This window comes from Monodon monoceros, unplaced genomic scaffold (assembly GCF_005190385.1).
Source record: "Monodon monoceros isolate NGI ecotype Baffin Bay Population unplaced genomic scaffold, NGI_Narwhal_1 Super_Scaffold_7, whole genome shotgun sequence".
Taxonomy (NCBI): Eukaryota; Metazoa; Chordata; class Mammalia; order Artiodactyla; family Monodontidae; genus Monodon; species Monodon monoceros.
The window spans coordinates 75089365-75106150 of record NW_021703784.1 but is presented as its reverse complement, the minus strand read 5'-3'; the positions used below and the strand labels follow the sequence as shown (position 1 = coordinate 75106150).

The 16786-nt window shown below is 36.8% G+C and overlaps 1 protein-coding gene across 2 annotated transcripts in view; it reads right to left on the bottom strand.

Annotated features, from left to right (window-relative positions):
- Window positions 1-16786, bottom strand: part of LUZP2 (leucine zipper protein 2) — a 431421-nt gene that overhangs the window by 202853 nt on the left and 211782 nt on the right. For both annotated transcript variants that reach the window (XM_029208937.1, XM_029208936.1), the window contains exons 4-5: window positions 6981-7062; window positions 298-360 (exon numbers count right to left, since the gene is read on the bottom strand). In XM_029208937.1, coding sequence (XP_029064770.1) covers window positions 298-360; window positions 6981-7055 — 138 coding nt within the window. In that variant the 5' untranslated portion in view covers window positions 7056-7062. The remainder of the gene's footprint in view (window positions 1-297; window positions 361-6980; window positions 7063-16786) is intronic.

Genomic DNA, 16786 nt, shown 5'->3' with positions numbered 1-16786 from the left:
GTGATGTCATTTGGTAGACAAATAAATTTATAAAATAAAAATAAATTTTTAACATTGCCCAAGCAAAATATAATTAGAAGGGAAAATGACCTGGAGATGTATGACCTAATAACATTATCAAATATATGTTAAAGTAGGGATTATATACTCAAGTTTTAACCTTATAGTTCCTCTCCATTAGTACTTAACTAAAGGACGTATTTGCATGTGATCATACCCCAGAGCTTACGGCAAATCAATATGTTTGTTTCTGTATATTCTTTGACTTGTATGAAATTTTCCTGAAATATGTCTTACCTCATTTTGGAGATCTCGGATCATTTTGTTCTTTCTCTCCATTTCAGTCTTTAAAAAAGCAATCTGAAAATAAATAGAATATCATGTAGACATATTTCAAATTCATTTCTATAACTTTTATAAATTTATTTTCACAATTTTTGAAGTATAATAAAATTATCTCTTTGTCAACAAATACTGAAAAAGAACAAAGGGTTAAAATTTTCGTTATCCACATTTTTATTGCCAAATTCATAAATATATCCACTAGTTATATCACATAACTTTTTCTTATGTAATAAAAGATTATTATTATTTTTTAATTTAGTCTGTTTCTGTTTTATAAATAAGTTCATCTGGGGGGCAGGGATAGTTAGGGAGTTTGGGATTGACTGTGCACACTGCTATATGTAAAATAAATAACCAACAAGGACCCACTGTATAAAAAAAATGAGGAGGGGACAAGAGAATGATATGCTTGAGATGAGATTGGCTATGTGTTGTTAATTCTTGAAGCTAATTGATGGATTCATGGGGATTTATTACACTACTTCTACTTTTGTGTAAGTCTGAAATTCTCCATAATAAAAAAGTTTAAAAAAAATTTTAAAAATTGAGAAATGCATGTTATGACTGTGATTCGCTTACTTGTCTAAATTTCAATTTTTAAAAATGTGGCTCTTAAACAAAGTTAAATTCTAGGGTTGGGCCTAGGAATCTCTTTAATTAAAACATGCTCCAGGTAATTTTTATATAAGGCCAGGTTTGAGAGCAATTGCATAGTGATGCTCCTGACCTCAAAAGCATGGAACGCTATAAATACTGTACCAGAGAAACCATGATGTTTCCTGCTGAATTATGATATTGTCAGAATCGGTACCCTTAGTCCAGTTATTCAAACTGTATCTGTATAAACATTGCGTCTTTATCTGCCTGACTGCTTTCAAAAAGGTCAGTATGGCACAGTAGCTAAAATATGAGACTCTATGGTCCCTGAGGGTTCACTATTTATGTGAATGAATGACAGTGGATGAAACATTTAATTTTTCCAATTTTCAATTTTCTGCCAGTCACACTTTTTTAAAAAGTAAAAGGAACAGGTAAAATTAATTTTACTGATATATTTTATTTAATTCAATATATTCAAAATAGTATCATTTGACATGTAATGGATTAATGATGATAAATTGACTTTTTTTTTGCAATATATCTTTAGAATTCACTGTGTGTTTTACACATACAGCATATCTCAATTTGGACTAGCCATTTTATAATGTTCAAAAGCCTCATGTATCTGGTGGTTATATATTGAATAACATAGTCTTAGAGGATTCCTGGAATGATGCAAAAGAGACTGGTAATGTGGATTATCTCTAGAGATAGATTAAGTCAGTGGAAATCAAATTTAGGAGTAAAGTTAATTTTTACCGTATATAATATATACACATTAAAAAAATAGTTCTGAAACCTTTCAAACATAAACAAAAGAACAAGAGTAATACTATGTAAAATGCTTCTGGGCCCACCCTACGAATAAATATATATAAATGCTTTGTCCAATTTTCTTCAGACCTTGTAAAGAAAATGTTATAGTACTATTAAAGCCCCACCTAATTTTTCTTCCTCCCCTCCCCGCAGAGGTAACCACTATCCTGGATTTGATGTGTAGTAGTCTTGTTCACTTTCTGTACATTATATTTGTTGTGCGTCTGTAAAGCTTTACAACACGTATTAACACCTTGTCTTTTCTGGCTTGTGTAGGTGTCCTTGTATTACCATTTCCTCAAAAGGTAACAAAACCTAAACCAAAAAATTTTTGATGGTCCAACTACATGTAAAACAGAAGCAGAAGCCTGAGAACCACTATGTCCATCATTTTGGTCATAACAATTTTCAAGCTTACATTTGAATTATGAAGATCCTTGGAGCAACCTGAAAATTTGAGTCACACTCATTGTCCCATTAAGGAGATAGTTCAATTTAGTAATTAGATATATAATCAAGGGCAGCACATAAGAGTATCTGCTCTTAAATCTAAAATAGCACAATATTTACAGAATCAAATCCAAATGTTTTCCCTCTGTTTGAGAGTGAACAATTAGAATTATTTCATTCTCCCCTTCTTATCCAACTTTCAACTACATCAACTATAGTCTTCCTAGCAGAAAGAATAATTGTTGAATGATTTGCAACAATTAAAACATATACTTATTTAATCCTTAGTTAACCTAGAATCCTCAAATAGGGAGAAAAAGCACAAACACTTTGAGTCTTTACCAAAGTTTGGAAGTGATGAGTCCCAGTACTATGAAATCATATTTTCCTAGATTCCACCAGATGCACATTAAAAAAAAATCATGCTTTTACTAAATATATGTTATTCCCATATTTGTTAAGCTTTCTGTCATCTCTTTGTGGATTTTGACTTAGAAAATATCAGTCATTCAACTCAAAACATAAACACATTCCCTCCAAAAGATAAGTATTATTTATTTCTGCAGGTATTTGCATTTATTGATCATGATGATATATTTTGCTAATATAGTCTTGAATTTGTTCTTATAGACCTTTTACATGTACATTCGTTAGTATAAAAATAGCTATTAGTTTACACATATAGCCATTAATTGATTTTGTAATCATAACTGATGAAGTTTGTAAAATGAAATGAAAGTTTTCAAATTTTTTCTATTTTCCAGAAAATATTTGCCTATATTTGAAGTCAACTGATATTTAAAAATTAGTAGAAGTCACCATGAAAACCTTCTGGCTTTGAAATACTTGGGAAAGGGGTCTTTTAGCATAATAAAATTCCAACTGTGTTCAGCTATTCAAGTGTTGAATTTCTTCTTACAGAAGCTTTAGCATTTTATATTTATTTATCTAGAAATTTACATGCACATTTTTAAATGTATCAGGGAACTGTTGCTCATAATGCATTATTTGTTTGAATTCCTATTACAATTATGACTCTTAGCTCCTTTTTTTTTTTTTTTTTTTTTTGCGGTACGCGGGCCTCTCACTGTTGTGGCCTCTCCCATTGCGGAGCACAGGCTCCGGACACGCAGGCTCAGCGGCCATGGCTCACGGGCCCAGCCGCTCCGCAGCATGTGGGATCTTCCCGGACCGGGGCACGAACCCGTGTCCCCTGCATCGGCAGGCGGACTCCCAACCACTGCACCACCAGGGAAGCCCTTAGCTCTTTTTTTAATTCAACATTTTAAAATTTGAGCCTGTCTTTCTATTCTTAATCTTTCTCATATCTTAAAGTCTTTTATCATAGTCTTTTCAAATAACTTAAATTTACCTTTTTCTGTTTTCTATTTTAGTATTGTCTTCACTAGTCTTTATAATACTCTCTTTATTGCACTGATGTTTTGCTTTTTAAATAACTTCTTGAATTGATGTTTCTAATCTTTTATTTTTCTGGAAAAATGCATTTAAAGCTATCAATTCACCTCAATTATTATATTGGCATGTAGTGTCTTCACTATTATTAAGTATTTCTTTATTTCTTTTATTATTCCTTATTAACCGAAGGGTTATTACAAACTGTGTTATATATTTTCCAAACATAAGGAATTGTTTAACCATTTATAAAAATTTATTTTAAATTTTATAACAAAAGGATTGAATAACATAGTATATATGCTAGTCATATTTTTGAACGTATATAACTTTGTATTATACATATTATATTTCTATAAAATTTCTTTAGATGTTCTGCATGTACTTAAAAAGAACATAGTCACTTTTTTAGAGATTTCTATATATATCTAATATTTATTACTACCAGTTGTATTTTTAAGATCTTTGTATTTGCCTATTTCTCCCTTCACTCATAGACTGATGGATATGGAAGCTGATTTGTTAAGTACATTTATGTTTATGATGGTTATAACTATAAACACCTCATTTTATTTATTTATTTTTCTTTGCTAGCATATAATGCTTTCTCTTACATTATATTTGTGCTTTAAATTCTATTTGCCAGCATTAATATTGCTGTCAATCATTTACTTCTTTTATGTTGTTTTGCATATATTTTCCTGTATTGCTTACTTTAAGTATGTGGTCTTCTCAGTTGTTAAAATTAGCACATTTGCATATATTGTCCTAATTTCTTAATTGCAGTTATTCTGTGTCTTTTAAAAATTATTATTAAAATTAACCCATTTAAATTATCGTTATTTCTAATACATTGAGACTTTTGCCAACAGTAATTCTTTTGCCTACATTTTTCTTTCAGTTGGATAATTTAGTTATTTTATTATTTTATTTTTTTCTTTCTATTGAGTAGATCAAATCTAGTTTAGATTCTACTATCTACTATATGCCAGATATAATTTTAGGGAAATTATGTATGTTATTTTAATTTTAATTATTCCCCAAATTCTTCAAATAAGGAAACTTGCAGAAGTTAAAGAGCTTACTCAAATTTACAGATAGTAGACTGTCCACTAGGAATTTAAACCCAGAACATTCTTATTCTGTAGCACATGTTAGGTTATGAATACATATAGGGTGTTCCTGGTTTAGTAGAGTATTTTGGGGTGGGAAAGGAAAATCCTCCCTCAAGATTCAATGCTGAACTTTAAGAAAAGCACTACAAGGATTCTGAGGTGAGGATAAAGCTGACTTGGCCAGTCCTGTCTCCTCCTTCTTCCCAACTATGCATCCTTTGTCCCACTTTTGCCATACTTGACTCTTCTAACTTTTGTTGAGCTCTTTCAAATGTTAGAGCTTTCTTCTTTTGGGATGTTAGACACAGTGTGCATAACATATTGGAATAAACACAGGTTCATGCCTTGGCTTCTCCAAATGCTAGCTGTGTAAATACAAGCAAGAGTTATTCATTTTCAGAAAAACAAAACAAAACAAAAAAAAAAACAACAACAGTAGTGTGCAGTTTTATTGTGAGAATCTGAGAAAACAGTATGTGTGAATATTTCTATTCTGTTCTAACTGCCATTATTTGTGACTGGGCTATGAAGAAGTTGAGATTAAATGTGATAGATCAAGAAAGAAATGGGATTGCAATTAGGGTTGCTCCTTATGCTGGGTCAGGTTCTGAGGGGAGGAATCAACATGATAGTGCTAAAAATATGTCTGTTCTTTTATGTAACACCTGCTGTCCAAAAAGCCAGACACTAGGACACCTTGTAGGTTAGCAGTGAGTGTTGCCATGGCATAACAGAGAAGAACAAAGATGCTCATCCTTACAGGTGGGCTGGACATATAACAGTGAATTTATTAACAAGAAATAATCCTGCACCCAGAAGAATGAACAGCCATTATTACAAAGACTGTCTCCAAGAAGCAGGTACTCCAGATGACAGACAGGGCTAAGTTTCAGAAGCAAAACTTTATACCCTAATCCAGATTATTCAAGGAAGACTTGCAAAAGAAAGGCAGGATGACAATTCTTAAAGGAGCTGGGATCCCAGGTAATCAACCTGGATGGAGACGTTGTATTAGTCCAGTTTCTAGCTTCTGTAAACTTGATGCTTTAACATCTACCTTACACATATACGCAGACTAGTCTTGTTATGGACAACCCAGTAATATGCTTGCATCATCCTATCTTGACCTCCTGCCTTCCTCATCACTGCTCCTTCCCCACCCACTCCTCCTGGTGGTAAGCTTTTCAAATACACACTAACCAATACAGAGCCTAGAATTCCAGCCACCCCTTGTACTGAGTTCTCACACTTCAGGCGACTGTCCACCTGCCTTAATCACCCCAGGGCCGGGTACCAGAAAAATAGTCCCTGTGCCCCAAAGCCTGCTGAAATCATTCAAATGGGCCAATCCTAGGCCTGCTTACCCTGCCTAGCCCATTCCTTCCCACAGAAACCACAGTAAAGGCTCTTGTTCACAGTTTCCCCACCTTCCTTTGCCTTGTGCCTGACCTGGTGCTTGCCTGCGTGGTCCCCGGTCATGTGGCATGCCCCTCTATTGGGAACTGTGAGAAATAAACTATCTTTCCAAAGGTAATTGTTTCCTGATCTATTGGTCTTACTATACCTCAAATTTTCTATTAATATACTATATTTTGAAATAGATTCAGGTCCTCGAACAAGATAAAAGGTTCAATCTCCATAAATGGTACATAAGTGCATGTGGGGAATGAGGTAGAAATCTAGTTTTTAGCACTACTATCCAGAGCACCATCTCTCCTGCCCGTGGTGAATATTAGTTATAAGAATTGAAATGTGAGGGTCAATGGAACATCATTTTGAAAGAGAAATTCTGGAGAGAAGTTTGATTCTTAAACTTTGGGGTGTCTCAGAATCACCTGTGTAGTTGATTAAGTAGGCAGATGGTGTGGCTCCACCCTTAGGAGATGTCTGTTCAGTGGATGTAAGGTATGGCTTAGGGATCTGTATAGTTTAACTTAGTTCAAGGTCACACCCTAAAATTCAAGAGCCACTGATAGGGGGCCCGACACCAACACTCTTGCCCTGAGTTTTTCATCCATAAATAAGGGTTAGGAATCAGAAGACCCCTAAGAATCAAATACAATGAAAATATTTTTTTGAAATGATTGCTGCTAAGTATTTTTGTAATCTTGTTGATTGCGTTGTTTTCATTGTACTTTCATTTATATTTGTCACAGGTGTATTTGTTCCATAATGATTTTAGGGAAAAAAGTTAACAATTTTCCAGGCCCAAAGCAAAGGACACAGAAGAGAAACACTTACAGTAGCCTGCTGTTTTTCTGCTTTCTCAGTTGTCTCTTTAAGCTGATTTTCCAGGGCCTCCTGGAGAGACTTCATTTGTTCTCTGTTTAGTAGAAAATAGAGAGCAAAAGAGAGACATCATATAAATCTCTTATTTCCTATTTAGACGATGAAAGGAGGTTTTGCTGTATATATACATTTAGGAAACATAACTAGAATATATAGAGCCATGGTTAAACATACAAGATGTATCTCAGGACTCTGGTAATAAAGTCTTCTCTCCCATGCAAGCACTAAAAGCAAGCTGTATTTAAGGGAAATTGCCTTACTATTGTGTCTTATGAGAATCCTACTGTGTGAATCATCTGTGAGCTGCATAATGTGTTAAATCAAATCGATATAATAATTGGAGTTAGAAAGCTAATTTTAGTGACAGCATGCCAGGGTGGGAACATGCTGTTTAGAAAACAAGTTAACATAGACTTGCTGATGGGATAAAATTATCATTCCCTTGGATGCTCTACATTAACTAATTCTAAAGCATTGTGTTTTAGACATCCTGTATAAGGTCTGAGACTTTTTGTAAAAACAAAGAGAAAAAAGACATATATGTAAGGCGAAAGCTGCCTCATTTATTGGAGAAAATAAAAAATACATCTGCACATATATACATATTGTGTCTCAAGTTCAGTAGGACATAAGGACCCTGTCTCACATTAAAAATATAAATATTTTCATAAATATGAATTCCTCTCAAGGGTTTAGGATTTTCTCAATTATGACAAATTTTATTATATTACTGTGCCTTCATTTTATCACCTAAGCTATCACTTCAAAAAGTTCAGATAGGAGAGAGGGGGAAGACGTGGAGATCACCTTCCTCCCCACAGATATACCAGAAATACATCTACACGTGGAACAACTCCTACAGAACACCTACTGAACACTGGCAGAAGACCTCAGACCTCCCAAAACGCAAGAAACTCCCCAAGTACCTGGGTAGGGCAAAAGAAAAAAGGAAAAACAGAGACAAAAGGATAGGGACGGCACCTGCACCAGTGGAAGGGAGCTGTGAAGGAGGAAAGGCTTCCACACACTAGGAAGCCCCTTCGAGGGCGGAGACTGTGGGTGGCGGAGTGGGGGAGCTTCGGGGCCGTGGAGGAGAGCGCAGCAACAGGGTTGCGGAGGGCAAAGTGGAGTGATTCCCGCACAGAGGATCGGTGCCGACCAACACTCACCAGCCTGAGAGGCTTGTCTGCTCACCCGCCGGGGCGGGCGGGGCTGGGAACTGACGCTCGGGCTTCGGTCAGAGCGCAGGGAGAGGACGGGGGTTGGCGGCGTGAACACAGCCTGTGGGGGTTAGTGCACCACGGCTAGCCGGGAGGGAGACGGGGGAAAAAGTCTGGACCTGCCGAAGAGGCAAGAGACTTAACACTTCCCTCTTTGTTTCCTGGTGCTCGAGGAGAGGGGATTAAGAGCGCTGCTTAAAGGAGCTCCAGAGACAGGCGCGAGCTGCCGCTAACAGCGCGGACGCCAGAGACAGGCAGGAGACGCTAAGGCTGCTGCTGCCGCCACCAAGAAGCCTGTGTGGGAGCACAGGTCACTCTCCGCACCTCCCCTCCCGGGAGCCTGTGCAGCCCGCCACTGCCAGGGTCCCGGGATCCAGGGACAACTTCCCCGGGAGAACGCACGGCGCACCTCAGGCTGGTGCAACGTCACGCAGGTCTCTGCTCCCGCAGGCCCGCCCCGCACTCCGTGCCCCTCCCTCTCCCCGGCCTGAGTGAGCCAGAGACCCAGAATCAGCGGCTACTTTAACCCCGTCCTGTCTGAGCGAAGAAGAGGTGACCTACACGCAGAGGCGGGTCCAAATCCAAAGCTGAACACCGGGAGCTGTGCGAACAAAGAAGAGAAAGGGAAATCTCTCCCAGCAGCCTCAGGAGCAGCAGATTAAATCTATACAATCAACTTGATGTACCCTGCACCTGTGGAATACCTGAATAGACAAGGAATCATCCCAAATTGAGGAGGTGGACTTTGAGAGCAAGATTTATTATTTTTTCCCCTTTTTCTCTTTTTGTGAGTATGTGTATGCTTCTGGGTGAGTTTTGTCTGTATAGCTTTGCTTTCACCATTTGTCCTAGGGTTCTATCCATCCATTTTTTGTTATTACGATTTAAAAAAAAATTTTTCTTAATAATTATTTTTTTATTTTAATAACTTTATTTTATTTTAGCTTTATTTATTTTATATTATCTTCTTTCTTCCTTTCTTTTTACTTTTTCGCCCTTTTATTCTGAGCCCTGTGGATGAAAGACTCTTGGTGCTACAGCCAGGAGTCAGTGCTGTGCCTCTGAGGTGGGAGAGTCAACTTCAGGACACTGGTCCACAAGAGACCTCCCAGCTCCACATAATATCAAACGGCGAAAATCTCCCAGAGTTCTCCATCTCAACACCAACACCCAGCTTCACTCAAAGACCAGCAAGCTACAGTGCTGGACAACCTATGCCAAACAACTAGCAAAACAGGAACACAACCCCACCCATTAGCAGAGAGGCTGCCTAAAATCATAATAAGGCCACAGACTCCCCAAAACACACAAGCAGACGTGAACCTGCCCACCAGAGAGACAAGATCCAGCCTCATCCACCGCAGCACAGGCACTAGTCCCCTCCACCAGGAAGCCTACACAACCCACTGAACCAACCTTAGCCACTGGAGACAGACATCAAAAACAGCGGGAACTACGAACCTGCAGCCTGCAAAAAGGAGACCCCCAAACACAGTAAGATAAGCAAAATGAGAAGACAGAGAAACACACAGCAGATGAAGGAGCAAGATAAAAACCCACCAGACCTAAAAAATGAAGAGGAAATAGGCAGTCCACCTGAAAAAGAATTCAGAATAATGATAGTAAAGATGATCCAAAATCTTGGAGATAGAATAGGCAAAATGCAAGAAACATTTAACAAGGACCTAGAAGAACTAAAGATGAAACAAGCGACGATGAACAACACAATAAATGAAATTAAAAATACTCTAGAAGGGATCAATAGCAGAATAATTGAGGCAGAAGAACGGATGAGTGACCTGGAAGATAAAACAGTGGAAATAACTATTGCAGAGCAGAATAAAGAAAAAACAATGAAAAGAATTGAGGACAGTCTCAGAGACACCTGGGACAACATTAAACGTACCAACATTCGAATTATACGGTTTCCAGAAGAAGAAGAGAAAAAGAAAGGGACTGAGAAAATATATGCAGAGATTATAGTTGAAAACTTCCCTAATATGGGAAAGGAAATAGTTAATCAAGTCCAGGAAGCACAGAGAGTCCCATACAGGATAAATCCAAGGAGAAATATGCCAAGACACATATTAATCAAACTGTCAAAAATTAAATACAAAGAAAACATATTAAAAGCAGCAAGGGAAAAACAACAAATAACAAACAAGGGAATCCCCATAAGGTTAACAGCTGATCTTTCAGCAGAAACTCTGCAAGCCAGAAGGGAGTGGCGGGACATATTTAAAGTGATGAAGGAGAAAAACCTACAACCAAGATTACTTTAAGGATGTCATTCAGATTTGATGGAGAAATTAAAACCTTTACAGACAAGCAAAAGCTGAGAGAGTTCAGCACCACCAAACCAGCTTTACAACAAATGCTAAAGGATCTTCTCTAGGCAAGAAACACAAGAGAAGGAAAAGACCTATAATAACAAACCCAAAACAATTAAGAAAAATGGGAATAGGAACATACATATCGATAATTACCTTAAATGTAAATGGATTAAATGCTCCCACCAAAAGACACAGACTGGCTGAATGGATAGAAAAACAAGACCCATATATATGCTGTCTACAAGAGACCCACTTCAGACCTAGAGACACATACAGACTGAAAGTAAGGGAAAGGAAAAAGATATTCCATGAAAATGGAAACCAAAAGAAAGCTGGAGTAGCAATTCTCATATCAGACAAGATAGACTTTAAAATAAGGACTATTAGAAGAGACAAAGAAGGACACTACATAATGATCAAGGGATCGATCCAAGAAGAAGATATAACAATTGTAAATATTTATGCACCCAACATAGGAGCACCTCAGTACATAAGGCAAATACTAACAGCCATAAAAGGGGAAATCGACAGTAACACATTCATAGTAGGGGACTTTAACACCCCACTTTCACCCATGGACAGATGATCCAAAATGAAAATCAATAAGGAAACACAAGCTTTAAATGATACATTAAACAAGATGGACTTAATTGATATTTATAGGTCATTCCTTCCAAAAGCAACAGAATACACATTTTTTTCAAGTGCTCATGGAACATTCTCCAGGATAGATCATATCTTGGTTCACATATCAAGCCTTGGTAAATTTAAGAAAATTGAAACTGTATCAAGGATGTTTTCCGACCACAACACTATGAGAATAGATATCTATTACAGGAAAAGATCTGTAAAAAATACAAACACATGGAGGCGAAACAGTACACTACTTAATAAAGAACTGATCACTGAAGATATCAAAGAGGAAATCAAAAAATACCTGGAAACAAATGACAATGGAGACACGACGACCCAAAACCTATGGGATGCAGCAAAAGCAGTTCTAAGAGGGAAGTTTATAGCAATAAAATCCTACCTTAAGAAACAGGAAACATCTCGAATAAAAAACCTAACCTTGCACCTAAAGCAATTAGAGAAAGAAGAACAAGAAAACCCCAAAGCTAGCAGAAGGAAAGAAATCATAAAAATCAGATCAGAAATAAATGAAAAAGAAATGAAGGAAACAATAGCAAAGATCAATAAAACTAAAAGCTGGTTCTTTGAGAAGATAAACAAAATTGACAAACCACTAGCCAGACTCATCAAGAAAAATAGGGAGAAGACTCAAATCAATAGAATTAGAAATGAAAAAGGAGAAGTAACAACTGACACTGCAGAAATACAAAAGATCATGAGAGATTACTACAAGCAACTCTATGCCAATAAAATGGACAATCTGGAAGAAACGGACAAATTCATAGAAATGCACAACCTGCCAAGACTGAATCAGGAAGAAATAGAAAATATGAACAAACCAATCACAAGCACTGAAATTGAAACTGTGATTAAAAATCTTCCAACAAACAAAAGTCCAGGACCAGATGGCTTCACAGGCGAATTCTATCAAACATTTAGAGAAGAGCTAATACCTATCCTTCTCAAACTCTTCCAAAATATAGCAGAGGGAGGAAGACTCCCAAACTCATTCTACGAGGCCACCATCACCCTGATACCAAAACCAGACAAGGATGTCACAAAGAAAGAAAACTGCAGGCCAATATCACTGATGAACATAGATGCAAAAATCCTCAGTGAAATACTAGCAAATAGAATCCAACAGCACATTAAAAGGATCATACACCATGATCAAGTGGGGTTTATTCCAGGAATGCAAGGATTCTTCAATATACACAAATATATCAATGTGATAAACCATATTAACAAATTGAAGGAGAAAAGCCATATGGTCATCTCAATAGATGCAGAGAAAGCTTTTGACAAAATTCAACACCCATTTATGATAAAAACCCTGCAGAAAGTAGGCATAGAGGGAACTTTCCTCAACATAATAAAGGCCATATATGACATACCCACAGCCAACATCGTCCTAAATGGTGAAAAACTGAGAGCATTTCCACTAAGATCAGGAAGAAGACAAGGATGCCCACTCTCACCACTTTTATTCAATATAGTTTTGGAAGTTTTAGCCACAGCAATCAGAGAAGAAAAGGAAATAAAAGGAATTCAAATCGGAAAAGAAGACGTAAAGCTGTCACTGTTTGCAGATGACATGATACTATACATAGAGAATCCGAAAGATACTACCAGAAAAGTACTAGAGCTAATAAATGAATTTGGTAAAGTAGCAGGATACAAAATTAATGCACAGAAATCTCTGGTATTCCTATACACTAATGATGAAAAATCTGCAAGTGAAATCAAGAAAACACTCCCATTTACCATTGCAACAAAAAGAATAAAATATCTAGGAATAAACCTACCAAAGGAGACAAAAGACCTGTATGCAGAAAATTATAAGACACTGATGAAAGAAATTAAAGATGATACAAATAGATGGAGAGATATTCTATGTTCTTTGATTGGAAGGATCAACATTGTGAAAATTACTCTACTACCCAAAGCAATCTACAGATTCAATGCAATCCCTATCAAACTACCACTGGCATATTTCACAGAACTAGAACAAAAAAATTCACAATTTGTATGGAAACACAAAAGACCCCGAATAGCCAAAGCAATCTTGAGAACAAAAAACGGAGCTGGAGGAATCAGGCTCCCTGACTTCAGAGTTTACTACAAAGCTACAGTAATCAAGACACTATGGTACTGGCACAAAAACGGAAATATAGATCAATGGAACAGGATAGAAATCCCAGAGATCAACCCACGCACATATGGTCACCTTATCTTTAATAAAGGAGGCAGGAATGTACAGTGGAGAAAGGACAGCCCTTTCAATAAGTGGTGCTGGGAAAACTGGACACGTACATGTAAATGTATGAGATTAGATCACTCCCTAACACCATACACAAAAATAAGCTCAAAATGGATTAAAGACCTAAATGTAAGGCCAGAAACTATCAAACTCTTAGAGGAAAACATAGGCAGAACACTCTATGACAGAAATCACAGCAAGATCCTTTTTGATCCACCTCCGAGAGAAATAGAAATAAAAACAAAAATAAACAAATGGGACCTAATGAAACTTCAAAGGTTTTGCACAGCAAAGGAAACCATAAACAAGACCAAAAGACAACCCTCAGAATGGGAGAAAATATTTGCAAATGAAGCAACTGACAAAGGATTAATCTCCAGAATTTACAAGCAGCTCATGCAGCTTAATAAGAAAAAAACAAACAATGCAATCCAAAAATGGGCAGAAGACCTAAATAGACATTTCTCCAAAGAAGATATACAGACTGTCAACAAACACATGAAAGAATGCTCAACATCATTAATCATTAGAGAAATGCAAATCAAAACTACAATGAGATATCATCTCACACCAGTCAGAATGGCCATCATCAAAAAATCTAGAAACAATAAATGCTGGAGAGGGTGTGGAGAATAGGGAACACTCTTGCATTGCTGGTGGGAATGTGAATTGGTACAGCCACTATAGAGAACAGTATGGAGGTTCCTTAAAAACTACAAATAGAACTACCATATGACCCAGCAATCCCACAGCTGGGCATATATCCTGAGAAAACCATAATTCAAAAAGAGTCATGTACCAAAATGTTCATTGCAGCTCTATTTACAATAGCCAGGAGATGGTAACAACCTAAGTGTCCATCATCAGATGAATGGATAAAGAAGATGTGGCACATATCTACAATGGAATATTACTCAGCCGTAAAAAGAAATGAAATTGAGCTATTTGTAATGAGGTGGATGGACCTAGAGTCTGTCATACAGAGTGAAGTAAGTCAGAAAGAGAAAGACAAATACCATATGCTAACACATATATATAGAATCTAAAAAAAAATAAGTCATGAAGAATCTAGGGGTAAGAAAGGAATAAAGACATAGACCTACTAGAGAATGGGCTTGAGGATATGGGGAGGGGGAAGGGTAAGCTGTGACAAAGTGAGAGAGTGGCATGGACATATATACACTACCAAACGTAAAATAGCTAGCTAGCAGGAAGCAGCCGCATAGCACAGGGAGATCAGCTCGGTGCTTTGTGACCACCTAGAGGGATGGGATAGGGAGGGTGGGAGGGAGGGAGATGCAAGAGGGAAGAGATATGGGAACATATGTATATGTATAACTGATTCACTTTGTTATAAAGCAGAAACTAACACACCATTGTAAAGCAATTATACTCCAATAAAGATGTAAAAAAAAAAATTTCAGATAGCAGATTACAGTATATGAGTGAGTGTGTGTAGGTGTGTGTTAAGTATGGCTAAAGGAATAAACTCCTTCAAAGCAACAGCAACAACCAAATAGAAACCTCTTCTAGTCTTACCAGCAGACAAACTAAATTTCCCAGTCTAGAGCGAAAAGACAACTTCTGGAACAAAAATATTTTCTTGGTGTGTAACCATAATAAAGAGACTATGGGATAGGAAAGCATGTTCTTAGACTCTTTTTTTTTTTTTCACCTATAAATGGGCACAATAATAGAACTACCTCATAGGTTTATAGTGAGGTTTGGAAGATGTAATATAGGCAAAATGCTTAGCAAATGCCTAGAAAATAATCACATAATACACGAAACCATTATCACAACCACTGGCACCACTTGAGGTCCCTGTGTTCATTCTTTGACCACCACATCCTGCACAACCACAAGCTGCTCTTTCATCCAGAAGGATTTAATGATTACTCTAGAAACTATTAGGTCCCAGTTTCAATTTTAGGAATATCCATGAAAGTCTATACGATCGCTGGAATCAATCTGGATTTTGTTTATCAAGGCAACGTATAACAGGAACAAGTTATAAAATAATTACAGTCACTTTGGTTTTTAGATGATTTATGCTTGTTTGCGTAAAGCTTTAACATGCTTTTGCTTAAAGTGGATTTTAATTCTCAGCTTCCATTACGGCCTCAAACCGGTTTTATTTATCAGAATTGTTTCACATGTAGACTTCCACTATTTCTCCTGATATTTTCCACAAAGAGCATGTGTGGCATAATATAATACAAAATAATAGTAATATTTAAATATATTGTAGGCTTACAGTATACCAGGCAGTCCATAAAATGGAAAACTGATACATAAAGAGGTGGTGGAATTGTGTTCTGCAGACTATGTGCTCAAATTCTAGAGAGTCATTATACTACCCCTATTGAGGGAGACAGACAGAGAGAAAGAAAGAAGGGTCTACATTCTATTCCTAACACTCAAATCTTCAACAAGTACTGAATAAAAATGCAATAGGACTATTATATTTCCATCTAGAAAAAAGTTATAATAAAATCTTGTAATACTTATTTGTTATTTCTGTGTTTTAAAATTCTCATTTTTATTTTAAAATGATACATATATTTTAAAATTAAATGATAAAATTCATATATTTTATAAAAATTAAAATAAGTGTTTATATATGTATATATATTCAAAAATGCCCACATACTGACATCTATAGGCAATAGGGAGTAAGAAAAAAATAAGTTGCAAAAACTGTTAAAAGCTGGAGAAGGTACAGAATTCTCATTTTCATGGCGAGGAAAGCTATCAGACAGAATGGCAAAGCGGGACTTTTGAAACTTCTGAATCTCTCCATCTCCTTTTTCAGACTTATTTCTGCACATTCTCAATGCTCCCATGCTTTAGGTGGCCCCAATCTCCTGTCCCACAACTTGCTCAGTTCTACTCCGACCACCCCCCCTCCACCAAATGGGATTTGCACAAACTATGTAGAGCTACTCTTGGGCCCTATTTGTCACTGAACTGAAGCTTGAATTCTAAAGAACTGTTGGCTCCAGCGACACTGTGATAGGGTTTCTCAGATGTTGAGTACGTTTTACCATAGAATTTCATGGTTACAAGGGATTTTAAAAGGCAGCTGTTTCACACATCTTCCATCCCCAATTATAAATATAAAAATACCTCACCCTACAGGAAGGTATTCTTTTCATGTGGTTACCAGATTGTATTGTCATAACATCACAGATAGAAACCTTGCCACTATCTCAGGCATTCTTTTCCTTTACAGAGAACTCGATATACTAAAATCCATTAGTACACAGAGTCCAAAACTGCCTTCTCAAAATCTCTACCCACCATGCACCG